Here is a 16,718-nt window from a genome sequence, read left to right as displayed (position 1 = left end):
GCCCCACCCCAGAGGCGGTTGCATCTCAGCACTGGGCGAGGGATCCCACTATGCTGGCTGTGTAGAGTTGCTGGGGAACAGCTGCATCCCCCTGCGAGTGCTGCTACCACTCCCTGTTAATGAGGCATCATGGATAGGAAATGGCAGGGTGTTTTCCATGGAGACCTGCTGGGGGGAGGAGCAGGCTCTGGCTGGGCTGTGCGTAACCAAGGGCCTTTCACAGCAAAGGCAGAGGGGCTGGGGGAGCCGGAGCGGGGGAGGCTGCATTGAGCTGGCACAGCTGGCGTGTTCCCAGCTCCCAGTCGAACCCTTTCAGACCAAGGGGAGCCCTTTATTAACAGCATGTGAGGTTACTCCTCTGCCCACACAAATGCGGTCACCTCTGGGGCAGAGCATATCAGCCAGGAAACTGCCACATAGTAACACTGCAGAGGACAGCCGATCCTGCCCCCGGGGGAGGCAGACCTAGTTCACCTGCTCGCCGAACTGAGACTGGGAGGAAAGAACCCACTACCCAGCTCCCTGCAGCACAGCCCCCTAGTGCTGCAGTGGGGGCCAGCCCTGACTGCCAGGGGCCAGCACCCTGCTGTCCCCGCCCGCTCCCTGCAGCAAAGGCCCCTAGCGCCGCCCTGGGGCAATGGGGCCAGCCCTGGCTGCCTGGGGAGAGCCCCCTGCTGCCCCTGCCCCACTCCCTGCAGCACAGCCCCTAGCGCCGCCCTGGGGCAATGGGGCAACCCTGACTGCCCAGGGAGAGACCCTGCTGCCCCCGCCCCACACCCTGCAGCACAGGCCCCTAGTGCCGCTGTGAGGCCAGCACTAACTGAGAGGGTCGAGTGACCCCTGATGAATTACCTCAACCCCCAACACCTCCACTGAGCCCCCCACCCATGGGATCATACCCCCACTGAGACCTCCCACCCATGGGTGCATACCCCCAACACCCCCACTGAGCCCCCCACCCATGGGATCATACCTCCACTGAGCCCCCACCCATGGGATCATACCCCCAACACCTCCACTGAGCCCCCACCCATGGGATCATACCCCCACTGAGCCCCCCACCCATAGGTGCATACCCCCAACACCTCCACTGAGCCTCCCCACCCTTAGTGTATGCCCCCAACACCTCCACTGAGCCCCCCCGGGAGTATATCCCCCACACACACATGCCCAGCCCCCCCGGATTACACACCAACCCTGAGAGCCTCCAGCCTGGGGATCATATCCTTGCCCTGTCTCCCACCCCTGTCAATACGCCCTGATGCAATTCTGCCTTCTCTCATACCCCCGCTCTCCCGGCCTCCTCGCCTGTGTATTAATGAGCTGACCTGTCCCACTCTCGTTACTGCAGTGCTGGGGGAAGCAGGGAGCCTCGGCCCTGGGCAACAGCTGCTGGGGCTGAGGACAGGTTGTGTGGAGTCTGGCCCAGGGTTGAAGCCAGCTGGCCTGACCAGAACTAGGCTGAGTCCCCTCAAACTTGTAACACATAGTGGGGAGCAGGCAGGGGTGGTGCTCGCACCCAGCTGGCCAATGACGGAGGTGAAAGGGGGCAGGTTCAGGGTGTTTTATCTGTTCCTCTAGTAGGTTACAGCGGTGGGGAGTCAGGCCTGCGGGATTCTATCCCTCGCTCTGGGAGGGCAGTGTGGGGGCTGGGAGGCATGTTGGGGGTGTCTGTGCACATTGGGGGGTCACAGTGCGGGTCTCTGTGTGGTGCTGGGAGTGAGTAAAGTTGGGGCACTGGGCTGTCTCTCTCTCCGCATGGTGCTTGTGATCCTGCGCATACCATGAGACTCCTGCACCTCCATCAGCGATGTAGTGGCCACAGATACCGAGCCGAATTGGGGGGCTCCCCCACTTCCCACCAGCGCCTGCTTCTCTGAGTGTGGGGAGTGAGGCCCTAGCCGAACTCCCATCACCACCCCTGGGGACACTCCCCCGTTCTCTGGTGACCTCATACAAGAGGGGAAGCCGCATGCAGCTATAGAGCATAGAGAGAACCCAGGCACCTTGATTCCCAGTTTCCCCCCTCCCCTGCCCCCGAATGCAGGAGGCCTGGCTGCCAGACTCCCATATGGCTGGGGTGTCTCTGCTTTGATGCTGGCAGAAGATGTGCTGCCCCCAGCTATCACATGCAGCTTGCTCCCAATATCTGGGTTTCCAAGGCTGCGGGGTGGGCTCATCCTCTCCCCCAGTCAGTCCCCCTCATTGAGGCTGGATTAAAGCCGATGCCCCCTAGAGGGGACAGGCCCCGTGCCCCATGCCCCACCCCCTGAGCCAGTCAGTCCCCTCCCCTGGGGCCAGATGGGAGCCAGCACCCCCTAGAGGGGAAAGGCCCCGTGCCCCATTCCCCACCACCTGAGCCAGACAGTCCCCTGCCCTGAGGCTGGATCGGAGCCAGCGTCCCCCAGAGGGGAAAGGCCCTGTGCCCCATTCCCTGCCCCCTGAGCCAGTCAGTACTCTGCCCTGAGACTGGATCAGAGCTGGCATGGCCTGCAGGGCAGAGGCCCCATGTCCTAGTCCTTGAGCTGGGTGTAGTGCTGAGTAGGATGGTGGGATTCCCTTCAGGGTCTTGGTTGTTACCTTTGCAGGGTGGGCAGGGCTGGGGCACCCTGTGGTGGAATTCTGACCCCCCCCCCGCCCCCTCCGCCAGTAACCAGATCTCTCCCCCACACTCTGTATTCAGAACACCACGTGAGCCGCTCGCGGAGGAAGAGCGTCCCTGCAGGGAAGCAATACAGCATCAACATGGACGCGCCCCCGGCACCCCCGTTCCGGCCCTCGGTGAGAGACCTCCCCTGCCCTGACACACATGGAGACGCGCAGTCACCCTCATACTGACACATGGGTCTGCACTCACACGGGCACTTCTATTCACTGATTCACACCCCCCAGACTCACACTCACTGACAAAAGTACTGACGCTCAGAGGCTCTCACAGGTTCGCGTGCGCGCACACACATTCATGCTCACTGCCCCCCAGGCGCGTGGGTTCTCTGAGAGGGTAGTGGAGTTAAGTGGTCAGAGCAGGGGAGCTCTCACTCTCCTCCCAGAGCCGGGGATAGAACCCCTGAGTCCTGGCTCCCACTCCACACACACCCAACCCACTAGCTCCCACTCCCTTCCCAGAGTTGGCACTAAAACCCAGGAGTCCTGGCTCCCTCAATGCCCCCTCAGCATCTCACTCTGTCTATCCCCTACCCACAGCAGGGCTTCCTGAGCCGGCGTTTGAAGAGCTCCATCAAACGGACAAAGAGCCAGCCCAAACTGGACCGGACCAGCAGTTTCCGCCAGATCCTGCCACGGTTCCGGAGTGCTGACCATGACAGGTGAGAGAGCCCCTCTGGTCCATATCCCACCTCATGGCACTGCTGCAGAGAGCAGCATGGGGCTCCAAGGCACAGACTTTGCCCAGCACTGCCAGGAATCACTGCCCTGGTTGGGGCCCCCAGTTCCAGGCACACACAGGGTCAACTCTCTCGTCCTTCCCCATGGGAATGGTTGCCCCACACCAGAGGCAGTTGCATCTTGAGGGATCCCTGTACTAACAGCCCCTGCAACCCACCTCGACAGCAGGCATGTCAGTAGTGACGGGCAGGGAGCTGTGGGGCTTCATTGATAAAACTTTGTTACGACCTCAGGTGACAGGAGAAAGTTGCATGGGGGGATTGTCCCCTCCAGTCCGTTCTCTGCGGGGGGCTGTGCCCTGTCGCACCCCCCGCATCTGGAGTTGCTGGTGTCGCTGTCAGAGGTGTACTTTCCATTTGGGGGTTATGCAGGACTGGGAAAGGGGGAGTTGGGGGGAGGGAAAAGAGGAGGGGGCATTGCGGACAGGAGGCAGCCAACGATGGGAAGGAAGCTGGGGGAAGCAGAGGGAGGAGGAGGGCAAGGAGGAAAGAGAGCAGTGGGAGGCAACTGGGCATTGGGGGGCAGCCAGCCAGGGGGAGTAGGGCATGGGGGGTGAGGCAGCCAGTGGTGGGGTGGGAATGGGGAAGCTGGGAGGGAAGAGGCATCCAGTGGAGGGAATGGTGAAGGGAGTGGTTGAGGGAGGTAACCAGTTGGGAGGAATAGTGGGAAACAGCGGTGGGGGGCAGGAAAGGGGAGTAGCCAGTAAGGGGGGTGGGGGTTGGGGGAGGCAGCCGGTGGGGGGGGCGGGAATGGGGGTGGGGGGAGGCAGCCAGCTGGGGAAGTGGGGCTGGCAGGCGGAAGCGGTGCTGCTGGGTGCCGGGAGCTGTTTATAGCCGGAGATGGTGGGTGGGAGCCAGGAGCAGAAGCCGGATCCGGCTTGGCAGAGATCCCAGCCCTGGCCCGACTCATTCTCTCTGCCTCTCTGGCTGCCGGAGCCTGGCCCGGCCACCCCCCATCCCAGCCCAGGTCCCTGCCCCGCCTGGTGAGTCCTCACTGGCCCAGTGGGGAGAGCAGGGAGCCTGGAAGGCGCAAGCAGGGGGCACAGACACCTGCCTGAGTGGGTGTGGGGACATGGGGGGGCCCCAGGTGCATGTGTATGTGGTGCATGCATGTCTGTGTGTGTGTGTACATTTGTGACATACGTGTGTGTGTGTGTGTGTGCGCGCACGCCTGTGAGAGGTTAAAGCCATGCCAAACTTTTGCTGTATAAGGAGCTTAGTGACTCAGGATTGTGAGATTTTCATGTCAGGATCCAGCAAGATTGACCACAACGGTGGGGTGGGAAGAAAGTAAACCCCCCCAACACACACATGTACACGCACATGCGCACACACACGCACGTGCACACTCATGCACACACTCACACATGCACGTGCACACACTTATGCAGACAGGCACACACCTGCGCGCACACACATGTACATACGCACGCATGCACACACACACATTTTCACACACATGCACATATATGTGCACGCGCCCATGCACGCACATACACACACGCACACACATGTGCACATGCATGTACACACGCACACTCATGCACTCCTAAATGCTGGTTTGTAGAAGCTCAGCTGTAGGCATTAGCTGGGGCAAGGCTCTGGCCTGCATGAAAGCGGGGCGGGGGGCAGGGGCAGACATCACTATATGATCACGATGGTCCCTTCTGGTCGTAGAACTTCTGCATCTTCCACAGCCGGGCGCAGCCCAAGCATGGCTGGCTGGGGACAAACCGAGGTGGGAGGGCTCCCAGAGAAAGGAAGTGGGGTGGGGGCTGCTCTGCCTGTGCCCCAGTGCAGCACTAGGGGATGCTGTGCCGAAGGGTGTGGGGGGCACTCCCTTCAGCGTCAGGGCTGGCCCCAGTTGGGGATGCTGTGCTCCAAGGCGGGGAAGGAAACACACGGGGCGTGGGCCCCAGTGTCCTGGCCACATTCGGGCACCAAAGAGTCCCTAGAGCCTCACTGGGGTATTGCTTGGGTACAAGGTTCTCCTGAACATCCAGTTTCACACTCCTGTCCGGTCTGTATAGTCCCGTCACCCCAGCCAAGAGGTGGCTGCAAGTCAGTATTTGTGTGACGTATAATGTCTATAGGGCAGTGCAGGCTCTCTGTGTATAGGAGGGGCAGGCATGTGGATGGAGGCTGTATGGGGGCATGGGGGGGCAAAGTGGGGAGTGCCTGTGATCTGCCCCCTCTTTGTAGACACAGCTGGGAGGAGTGCAGCTGTCTTGGTATCTGGACTCCTGGCTCCCCCACAGGTTTGGGATCCCCCACCCCTATCCTGTCCCCATAGCCCAGTTGCCTCCCGTCTGGCCCTCCCCCAGTGTCCTCAGCAGCCCCTCAACCCCACTTGGGCTCCCCATTCGCATCCCCTGTCCCCTCCCCAGCCTGGGCTTCTTCCTTTCCTACGTCTCTGGCTCTTCTCCCCCCAACCTGGGCTTCCCCCTCCTTGTACTCCCTGCCTGCCCCCCCCAGGCTCCCCCACTTCAAACTGGGTTTCTCCCCTTTCCTGTCCCCCACCTGGGTTCCCCCGGGCCTGCTCCAGGGCTCCCCTCCCCAGGCCCCTGCTCTTAGGGTGACCAGATGTCCCAATTTTATAGGGACAGTCCCAATATTTGGGGCTTTTTCTTATATAGGCTCCTATTACCCCCCACCCCCGTCCCGATTTTTCACATTTGCTGTCTGGTCACCCTACCTGCTCTGCCTGGCACCCCAGGCCCACTGCCGACACATCCCTGCCTGGCCGGGTGAGTATTTTTAGCGGCGCCCGCCCCCACTCTGCTCCAGTGACGGCAGAGCCGAGCCCAGCCGAGCTCTGAGTCGCTGCCTCCCGGAGACGCAGGGGCCTCTCTGCTTACGCAGCCCAGTCGCTAAAAATAACCTGCTGGGGGCGGCCACTCACCTGTGCCAGCTGGGGGCTGCTTTGTGTGTCCTCGCCAGCATGGGGCATCCTCAGGGAACCGGGAGCCAGGACTCCTGGGTTCTATCCCTGGCTTGGGGAATCCAGGGGGGGCTGGAAACCAGAACTCCTGGTTTCTATCTCTGGCTGGGAGGATCGGGGGGGGGGGGGGTGGGGATCTAGTGGGTTGGGGGGGCTGGGAGCCAGGACTCCTGGGTTCCATCCCCAGCTCAGGGAGGGCTGTGGGGTTTAGCAGGTTGGGGTGGGGGGGGTTCTATCCCCAGCTGGGATGGGGGAGAGGTTGGAGTCTAGTGGGTTTGTGGCAGGGTTCAGGAGCCAGGATGCCTGGGTTCTACACCCAGCTCGAGGAGGGGCATGGGGTCTAGCGGATTTTGGGGCGGGGACTGGAAGCCAGGACTCCTGTGTTCTATCTTTGGCTTTTGCCAGAGACTAGAGTGATTTTGCAGGCGGGGAGGGTAAATCCCTTTCCCCTCTGTGTCTCAGTTTCCTGCTCTGTAACAGGGGGGTAATGGTGCTGACCCTCTGTCCCTGTTCTAATGTGGCCTGGTGTCTATGAAAATGCCATGTGATTTACCTGTGGGTTGCAGCCTCCCAGGGTGACCCCCAGGGACCCTGCATGGGGCCCTCCTCCCCACTCAGTTAATTTGTGCATGTCTCTGACTCTCTCTCTCTCTCTTTCTCTCTCTCGTTCTGCGGTCCAGACCCCCCGGCAGTGCAGAATTGTCTATAGGGGCCCCTCCCATGGCCAGCTGCTGAATCCCCCAGGTACCCCCCGTCCCGGGCACCAGCTGTCTGTGTGGTCTCACCAGTGCCATGGCCACAGCTAGGGCATGTTCTGCACACACCCCGGGAGGCTGTAGGACCCCCTGCCCCCATAGCTTGGCTGCCCACACGCCCCCCTCAGCGGCTCCAGAGCCCATGTCTCAGTTGTCTCCCCCTCCCTCTCCCCTGTCCCATGCTTGTGTCATGGCACCAGATTCACTGTGTTTGACCCCGCTGCACTGGACTCACTCCAATGACACGAGACACGGGGCCCCGCAAGCCCCCCGTCTCACCAGCTCCCCTCCCCCGCAGAGCCCGCCTCATGCAGAGCTTCAAGGAGTCGCACTCCCACGAGTCCCTGCTGAGCCCCAGCAGCGCAGCTGAGGCCCTGGAGCTCAACCTGGATGAGGACTCCATCATCAAACCCGTGCACAGCAGCATCCTGGGCCAGGAGTTTTGCTTCGAGGTACGGCAGCCCAGCCCAGAGCGCTAGCACCTGCAAGGGAGCTGGGCCCGGGTGCTGGGAGCCAGGACTCCTGGGTTCTGTCCCCAGCTCTGGGAGGGGAGCGGGGTCCAGTGGGTTAGAGCAGGGGGAGCTGGGAGACAGGACTCCTGGGTTCTGTCCCCAGCTCTGGGAGGGGAGTGGGGTCCAGTGGGTTAGAGCAGGGGGAGCTGGGAGACAGGACTCCTGGGTTCTGTCCCCAGCTCTGGGAGGGGAGTGGGGTCCGGTGGGTTAGAACAGGGGGGCTGGAAGCCTGGACTCCGGGGTTCTGTCCCTGGCTCTGGGAGGGGAGTGGGGTCCAGTGGGTTAGAGCAGGGGGAGCTGGAAGCCTGGACTCCGGGGTTCTATCCCAGCACTGGGAGGGGCGTGGGGTCTGGTGGGTTTGAACTCAGGGGCTGGGAGCCAGGACTCCTGCGTTCTCGCCCCAGCACTGGAAGGGGAGTGGGGTCTGGGGGGTTTGAACTCAGGGGCTGGGAGCCAGGACTCCTGGGTTCTCTCCCCAGCTCTGAAAGGGGAGTGGGGTCCAGGGGGTTTGAACTCAGGGGCTGGGAGCCAGGACTCCTGGGTTCTCGCCCCAGCACTGGAAGGGGAGGGAGGTGTATGGCTGGGCACCCCGGTCAGGGAGTGTGCAAGTACATGTGGCCCTGCTCAGCTGCTCCTCATTCTCTCTTCCTCAGGTCACCACTGCGTCCGGCACCAAGTGCTTTGCTTGCCGCTCAGCTGCAGAGCGCGACAAGTGGATCGAGAACTTGCAGCGAGCCGTGAAACCCAACAAGGTGCTGTAGAGGAGGGAAGCTGGGGGGCAGGGGAGCCCCAGAGGAAAGAGGGTGGATACTGGCTGACAGGAGAGCTAAAGGGCAGGAGGCTGGTTCCAGCCCCCCACAGCTGTGCACATGTGTCCCTCTCTCCCCACATGTTCGCCTGCTGCCTTACTCCTCAGGAGTTGTGTCCCCCTGCCCAGAGCTACTGTTACAGCCCCAATTTACCACAGAGCACACGCAGCTCCCCATAGCACCAAACCCCCTGCCTGCGTCCGATAGCACCGACCCACACACCCCATAGCACCGACCCCTGCCTGCGTCCCATAGCATCGACCGATCCACCTGCCTGTTCCCGTTCCTACACCCCATAGCACCGACCCCTGCCTACATCCTCATCCCCCCAATTTGCCTGCAACCGACCTCCCTATGCTCCATAGCACTGACCCCCATCTAACCCCCTGTGCCCCCCAGGATAACAGCCAACACCCCCGCCATATCTAGCACCCTGTGCCCCCAGGATAATAGCCAGCACCCCCGCCACATCTAACCCCCTGTGCCCCCAAGATAACAGCCAGCCCCCCCACCACATCTAACCCCCTGTGCCCCCGAGGATAACACCCCTCCAACCCCCCTGTGCCCCCCAGGATAACAGCCCGCCCAACCCTCCCATCTAACCCCCTGTGCCCCCCAGGATAACAGCCAGCACCCCCCCATCTAACCCCCTGTGCCCCCTCAAGTTAATAGCCAGCCCCCCGCCACATCTAACCCCCTGTGCCCCCGAGGATAACAGCCCCCCAACCCCTTGTGCCCCCCAGGATAACAGCCAGCACCCCTGACACATCTAACCCCCTGTGCCTCCTCAAGATAACAGCCAGCACCTCCCCCATCTAACCCCCTGTGCCCCCCAGGATAACAGCCCCCCCAACCCCCTGTGCCCCCCAGGATAACAGCCGGCGGGTGGACAATGTGCTGAAGCTGTGGATCATTGAGGCGCGGGAGCTGCCGCCCAAGAAGCGCTATTACTGCGAGCTGTGCCTGGACGACATGCTTTACGCCCGCACCACCAGCAAGATGCGCACGGACAATGTCTTCTGGGGCGAGCACTTCGAGTTCAACAACCTGCCAGCCGTGCGCACCATCCGCCTTCACGTCTACAAGGACACGGACAAGAAGCGCAAGAAGGACAAGAGCAACTACGTGGGCATGGTCAGCATCCCCATCGCCAGCGTCACCGGGCGCCACTTCGCCGAGCAGTGGTACCCACTCAGCCAGCCCAGCACCAGCAAGAGCAAGGCCGGCTGCCCTGCCGTGCGCGTCAAGAGCCGCTTCCAGACCATGAGCATCCTACCCATGGAGCTGTACAAGGAGTTTGCTGAGTACGTGACCAACAACTACCGCATGCTGTGCGCCGTGCTGGAGCCGGTCCTGAGCGTCAAGAGCAAGGAGGAAGTGGCCTGCGCGCTGGTGCACATCCTGCAGAGCACTGGCAAAGCCAAGGTACCAGGAGAGTGGGAGGGACGGTGGCAGAGTTGGAGGACAAAGTGCCCTCTGAATTGTCTGCCTCTCAGGTCCTTCTGGGCACGGGGTGGGGAGGTTTGGGGTGTTGAGTCTCCTCGCTCACTCCCCCGCCCGGGACTAACCCCTGCAGGATTTCCTCTCGGACATGGCCATGACGGAAGTGGATCGGTTCATGGACCGGGAGCACCTGATATTCCGGGAGAACACCCTGGCCACGAAAGCCATAGAGGAGTATCTGAAACTCATTGGCCAGAAATACCTCAAGGACGCCATCGGTGAGTGAGGGAGGGGGAGGGGTTTGCTTGCACTCGCGGGTGTGGGTGCGCACACACACATGCACTGTGGGTGAGTCTGGGTCCTATGCGTGTGAAGGGGGGCATGTGCCCTGCTCCCTGGGAGGCACGTGGGTCTGTGCACCATGCCTGCAGGGATCTGTATGCCCAGAGAGTGGGATCTGTGCTCTGGGGTTTAGGGGCGTTAGCCCTGTACTCAGCCTGGCGATGGGGTGTGATCCCCAATTGAACAGCTGGTCCTGGCACTGAGATACACCTGAGTTGGCATCTCACTCCATCTGGTCTGTGGAGAGGCTGGTGGAGCACCCCCTCCCCAGCTTCAGGCCCCTGACGGTTAGGACGGAGTGTGCAGGGTGGTAGGAGCTGGTTCCTGGGGCAGTGTCCAGCCTGGCACCCCCCTCCCTGCCCCACTAGCTCTCTGCCCTCTATTCCTGCAGGCGAGTTCATCCGGGCGCTCTACGAGTCAGAGGAGAACTGCGAGGTCGACCCCATGAAATGCTCCTCGTCCACCCTGCCTGACCACCAGGCCAACCTGCGTATGTGCTGTGAGCTGGCGCTCTGCAAGGTCGTCAATTCGCACTGGTGGGTGCCAGCTGGCAGGGGGATGGGGGCATGTCCAGGGACAGGGAGTGAGCAGGTGCTGTGCAGGGTTAGCAGTGCAATTGTGCAGCACGGTGTGGGGGGATTTGAGGGAATGGGTGGAGGGAGGAGGTGTTGAGGGCACTGAGAGTTCAGGCAGGAGCTGAGAAAGGTCTGTGCCCTATGGTGAGGTGTATGGGGGACTCCGGAGCTCACCGATGTCCCTGCCACCCCTGCACTCTGTTCCCATGGGAGCTGAAGGCCATCAGTGCCCTGTGGAGGGGGGTGGGCTCAGGGCTGTGTGTGGGTCATTGATGATCCCTCTGCCCTCCCCACAGCGTGTTCCCGCAGGAGCTGAAGGAGGTCTGTGCCCTGTGGGGGGTGCATGGGCTCTGTGGGGGGCACAAGGGCTCTGGGGGCATATGGTCTCAGGAGGCCTGGGGGTCACTGATGGCCCTTCTGCCCTCCCGACAGCGTGTTCCCGCGGGAGCTAAAGGAGGTGTTTGCCTCGTGGCGGCTGCGCTGTGCTGAGAGGGGCCGCGAGGACATCGCTGACCGGCTGATCAGTGCCTCACTCTTCTTGCGCTTCCTGTGCCCGGCGGTCATGTCGCCCAGCCTCTTTGGGCTCATGCAGGAGTACCCGGACGAGCAGACGTCCCGCACGCTGACCCTCATCGCCAAAGTCATCCAGAACCTGGCCAACTTCAGCAAGTGAGAGATGCACCATGGGCCAGGGCATCAGGGTGGGACTTCCCGCGTGTGGGGAATGTTTTCTTTGGGTGGGGCTTCTTAGGGTGCTACATCCCGCTGACTCAAGAAGCCTCCCCGCCCTTGGCAGGTTTCAGCCGCACAAAGGAGTATGTGTCATTCAGAGATGAGTTCCTGGAGGGGTCTGCGCATGTATGGGGCTGTATGTAGGGGGTGCTGTACTCCATGGACCCCTCTGCCCGCTGGCAGCGTCAGCAGCAAGGAGTACATGGTGTTCATGAACGAGTTCCTGGGTGGGAGTGGGCCAGCATGGGAGGGGGCCTGGGTGTTGTATGGGGGGTGCTGTAGCCCACTGACTCCCCCCCAAAACCCTACACCAGGTTCGGCAGCAAGGAGGAGTACATGGCATTCATGAACGAGTTCCTGGAGCTGGAGTGGGCCAGCATGCAGCAGTTCCTCTATGAGATCTCAAACCTCGACACCCTGACCAACAGCAGCAGCTTTGAGGGCTACATCGACCTGGGCCGCGAGCTCTCCACGCTGCATGCTCTGCTCTGGGAGGTCATGCCCCAGCTCAGCAAGGTACAGAGACCTCGGACATGGGGCTAGGAGCCAGGACTCCTGGGTTCTCTCCTGGCTCTGGGAGGGGAGTGGGGGATGAAAGCCAGAACTCCTGGGTTCTCTCCTGGCCCTGGGAGGGGAGTGGGGACTAGTGCGTTAGAGCAAGGGGGCTGGGAGCCAGGACTCCTGGGTTCTCTCCTGGCTCTGGGAGGGGAGTGGGGGCTGGTGGGTTAGAGCAGGGGGCTGGGAGCCAGGACGCCTGGGTTTTCTCCTGGCTCTGGGAGGACAGCCGGGATCCCCAGGTCTCATGCTAACCCCCTCCCCTGTCTTTCTGCCCGTGGCCCCAGGAAGCCCTGATCAAGCTGGGCCCCCTGCCTCGGCTGCTCAACGACATCAGCGTCGCCCTCAGGAACCCGCACATTCAGCGGCAGCCAAGTCACCAGGGGGAGCGGCTGCAAACCAAGCCCATCATCCTGCGGGGGCCGTCCTCTGACATGCAGCCCTACATGATGCGTGACCTCAACAGGTGAGTGGAGTCTGCGACTGGGGGCTGGAGGGCAGTGGGAGAGAGCAGGGCACTGGATAGGGCTGCAAACCCAATTCACTGTGGGGGCGGCCAGGGGTCATCTCCCTCTGCCCCTTTCCCATGTAGGGTCCTGTCCAGCTCTCCCCCCAACACTAACTGCTGCCTCTGCTCCCCCTGCAGCTCCGTCGATCTGCAGCCCTACATGGTGCGGGGCCTCAACAGGTGAGTCCTGGCGCGGTCCCCACACTGGCCCCATGCTATCCGGTACACCCCCCTGCCGCTCCACCCACCCTTCCTGATGGGGAGCAACGCCATCATTCCCCTTCCTTGCCCTGCACCGGTCCCAGGGGGACACAGGGAGTGAGCGCTGCCCTGTTCCAAGTAGCTCTGCGTGAGGCCTGGGCAGCACCAGGCTGGGCCCATTCCCTCCTCTGGGGGCTCCTGTGGAGTCTGTGTGCAGGAGGCTCATTTTTGGGGAGCTGAGGGGGACTAGGAACACCCCTTCTAGCCCTGGGAAGGGATGGTCACACATCATGGTCTGCTCAGAGACTCCCCCGTCCCTTATCCCCCGGGGACCCTGGGCTGGGGCTGTTCGTTCCCCCTGTCAAGGCTGTATCCCCACTTTGAACTTTAGGGTACAAATGTAGGGGCCTGCATGAAAACTTCTAAGCTTATCTACCAGCTTAGCTTTGGTCCGCTGCCACCATTACAAGAATTCCCTCCCTGGGAAGCCTTGAGAAACCTTTCACCAATTCCCTGGTGAACACAGATCCAAACCCCCTTGGATCTTAAAACAAGGAGAAATTAACCATCCCCCCTCCTTCCTCCCACCCTCCTTTCACCAACTCCTGGTGAATACAGATCCAAACCCCCTTGGATCCTAAAACAAGGAGAAATCAATCTGGTTCTAAAAAAAGAAGGCTTTTAATTAAAGAAAAAGGTAAAAATCATCTCTGTAAAATCAGTATGGAAAATACTTTACAGGGTAATCAAACTTAAAGAGCTCAGAGGACCCCCCTCTGTCTTAGGTTCAAAGTACAGCAAAACAAAGATAAACACTCTGGTAAAAAGGTACATTTACAAGTTGAGAAAACAAAGTAAGTCTAAGACGCCTTGCCTGTCTTTTTACTTACAAGTTTGAAATAGGAGAGACTTGTTTAGAAAGATGGGGAGAACCTGGATTGATGTCTGGTCCCTCTCAGTCCCAAGAGCGAACCACCCCTTAAAACAAAGAGCACACACAAAAGCCTTTCCCCCCCCAAGATTTGAAAGTATCTTGCCCCTTTATTGGTCCTTCGGGTCAGGTGTCAGCCAGGTTACCCGAGCCTCTTAACCCTTTACAGGTAAAAGGATTTGGAGTCTCTGTACACAGAGAGCTGTTACCCTTCCCTTTATAGTTATGACACCCCCCCTCCCCCCGGGCCTGCTCCCTGGCTCCCCCATCCTCTGGGGACCCTGGGCTGGGGCTGTTCTTCCCCCCATCTGTCCCCCTCCCGGGCTGCTCCCCAACTCCCCCATCCCCCAGGGGCCATGAGCTGGGGCTGTTCTTCCCCCTGTCTGTCCCCCCAGGGCTGCTGACCGACTCCCACCTCCCATATACCCCAGGAGCCCTGGGCTGGGGCCACTCACTGCTCCCTTCTCCCCATCCCCGCTGGAGCACTGGCCCCAGCGCTGACCACCTGGCCTTTCTGCCCCCCCAGCTCCATGGACATGACCCGGTTGCCTTCGCCCACCAAGGAGAAGGGCTCCAAGGACATGTTCTTTGTGACACGCCCGCCCCTGGCCCGCTCCTCGCCCGCCTACTGCACCAGCAGCTCCGACATCACTGAACCCGACCAGAAGATGCTGAGCGTCAACAAGAGCGTCTCGATGCTGGACCTGCAGGACAGCCGCATGAACAGCGTCTCCAACCTGCAGAGTGTGGGCGACATGCTCAACAGCAGCCAGGCCTCCATCACCGCGGCCATGGGATTGCGGCCCAGCCGCCTCTCGCAGGGCAGTGGCTCCAGCATTGCGGCTGGCCTGCGGCTCAGCCACATGGGAGTCACCACTGATGGAGCTGCAGCCCAGCAGCTTAGGGTGCCTCTCTCCTTCCAGAACCCCCTCTTCCACATGGCCTCAGACGGGCCCTCAGCCGCACCCTCGCACCGGCCGTCTGAGGGCAACCCCGACACCTTTGCCCCCTTCCATGGCTACAGCAAAAGCGAGGATCTGTCCGCCAGTAAGCACATCATCCACAGCCACAGCTACAGTGACGAGTTCACCCGCCAGGGCTCCGAGTTCACCAAGCGCCAGCTCTCGCTGCAGGAGAACCTGCAGAACATGCTCTCCCCCCCACAGATCACCATCGGGCCCCAGCCCCAGCGAGCCCCACCCCAGCCGCAGCCCCAGGTCCCGCTTCAGCGCGGAAAGTCCCAGCAGCTGACGGTCAGCGCTGCCCAGAAACCCCGGCCCTCCAGCGGCAACCTGCTGCAGTCACCCGAGCCCACCTACGGGCCAGCCCGCGCCCGCCAGCAGTCGGTCACCAAGGAGACGCCCTCTGCACTCAAGCCAACCATTACCAAGCAGGTGTGGGGAGGGCAGGAAGGGAGGCAAGGTGTGTGGGCGGTGGGGAGGGGAGTGGAGGGGTGTCAGCGAGTGGGGAGATGGGGCAGGGTGGACAGGTGGGGAGTGGTACAAGGGGGACAGTGAGAAGGCTCAGGGGTTGGTCCTCAGGAGCGGAGCATCAGTACTGCTCAGGGTGGGTGGCTGACCTTCGGGCGGGGGTGGTGTTCTGTCTTCCAGGAGTCCCCACAGGGTGGTGAGGGGAGTCTCTGGGGCACGGAGGGGGTCTCATTCCATGCTCACTAACTCTCTCCCCCCACAGCCATCGCACACGCCTTCCACGCTGAACCCGGTCATGCCGGCCTCTGAGCGCACCGTGGCCTGGGTTTCCAACATGCCACACCTGTCAGCCGACATCGAGAGCTCCCACATCGAGCGCGAGGAGTACAAGCTGAAGGAGTACTCCAAATCCATGGATGAGAGCCGGCTGGACCGGGTAAGGGAACCCAGGAGGCCTGACTCCCAGCCACCACCCCTGCTTTAACCCACTAGACCCCATCCCCTCCTCATGCCAAAGATAGAAGCAGGAGTCCTGGTCCCCAGCCCTTCACAGTGGGGAGGCACGGAGCCCCTGCCTCAAGGCAGAAGTGCCCTCATGGCCATCGCATTGCCTCTCCCTCCAGGTGAAGGAATATGAGGAGGAGATCCACTCACTGAAGGAGCGGCTGCACATGTCGAACCGCAAACTGGAGGAGTACGAGCGGCGCCTGATGTCACAAGAGGAGCAGACCAGCAAGATCCTGATGCAGTACCAGCAACGGCTGGAGCAGAGCGAGAAGCGGCTGCGCCAGCAGCAGGTGGAGAAGGACTCGCAGATCAAGAGCATCATTGGCAGGTGAGGGGCGGATCGGAGCGGTGGGGCCTTATGGTAGGGTCACTGGGTCCTGGGCATGTGCGGGGAAGTGGGGGGCCACGGGGTCCCTGGCACATGTTGGGGAAGATGGGAGGTCACAGGGTCCCTGGCACACATGGGGGGCGGCTCATGGCAGAGGCATAGGGTCCCTGGCATGTGTGGGGAGATGGGGGTCACAGGGTCCCTGATACATGGTGATGAGGGGGTCATGAGGTCCCCAGCATATGCAGAGGCTGGTGGGGGGGTCACAGGACCCTAGGAGGATCCCCTCAGAGATCCTGAACTCAGGGCAGGGAGGGAACAGTCCCTCTAGGAGCTGCATCCCATCCCATCCCCCAGGTACCTGCCGTGGCCTCCGCCCCCCCAGGGACCTGCTCCATCTGCCCCCTGCCCCACTGGGCGTTAGCTGTCAGGGACCCTTGGCCTCCCCCCGCGGGAGCCCGGATTGACTCCAGTGAAGCCTGTCCCTGCAGGTTGATGCTGGTGGAGGAGGAGCTGCGCAGGGATCACTCGGCCGCCCACGACGTCTCCGAACCCCGGAAACGCCTGCTCGACGCTCAGGTGGAAATTACAATGTCATTTTTCTTTTCCGTGTCTCCATTTCCCATCCCATCTCGTCTGCTGTCTGTCCCACGGGCAGGGCTAGTGCTGGGGGAAACCGATGGATGGACCCGGAGCAAGGCTAGTCCTGGAGAGACAGCCCGATGGATGGACCCAGAGCAGGGCT

The 16,718-nt window shown here is 61.6% G+C and overlaps 1 protein-coding gene across 1 annotated transcript in view; it reads left to right on the top strand.

The window, feature by feature from the left end:
* Positions 1–16,718, top strand: part of SYNGAP1 (synaptic Ras GTPase activating protein 1) — a 43,495-nt gene that overhangs the window by 20,771 nt on the left and 6,006 nt on the right. The window contains exons 4-18 of the mRNA XM_026660177.2: positions 2,684–2,781; positions 3,205–3,326; positions 7,399–7,552; positions 8,266–8,364; positions 9,292–9,846; positions 9,998–10,142; positions 10,598–10,742; positions 11,214–11,450; positions 11,828–12,029; positions 12,356–12,534; positions 12,715–12,756; positions 14,235–15,102; positions 15,401–15,574; positions 15,762–15,973; positions 16,465–16,552. Of these exons, the coding sequence (XP_026515962.1) occupies positions 2,684–2,781; positions 3,205–3,326; positions 7,399–7,552; positions 8,266–8,364; positions 9,292–9,846; positions 9,998–10,142; positions 10,598–10,742; positions 11,214–11,450; positions 11,828–12,029; positions 12,356–12,534; positions 12,715–12,756; positions 14,235–15,102; positions 15,401–15,574; positions 15,762–15,973; positions 16,465–16,552 (3,320 nt within the window). The remainder of the gene's footprint in view (positions 1–2,683; positions 2,782–3,204; positions 3,327–7,398; positions 7,553–8,265; positions 8,365–9,291; positions 9,847–9,997; positions 10,143–10,597; positions 10,743–11,213; positions 11,451–11,827; positions 12,030–12,355; positions 12,535–12,714; positions 12,757–14,234; positions 15,103–15,400; positions 15,575–15,761; positions 15,974–16,464; positions 16,553–16,718) is intronic.

The sequence above is a fragment of the Terrapene carolina genome, unplaced genomic scaffold (genome assembly GCF_002925995.2).
Source record: "Terrapene carolina triunguis isolate 2854851 unplaced genomic scaffold, T_m_triunguis-2.0 Scaffold727, whole genome shotgun sequence".
NCBI classification, from domain to species: domain Eukaryota; kingdom Metazoa; phylum Chordata; order Testudines; family Emydidae; genus Terrapene; species Terrapene triunguis.
Note: the sequence above shows the minus strand (reverse complement) of the source record. Positions and strands in the feature narration are given on the sequence as shown.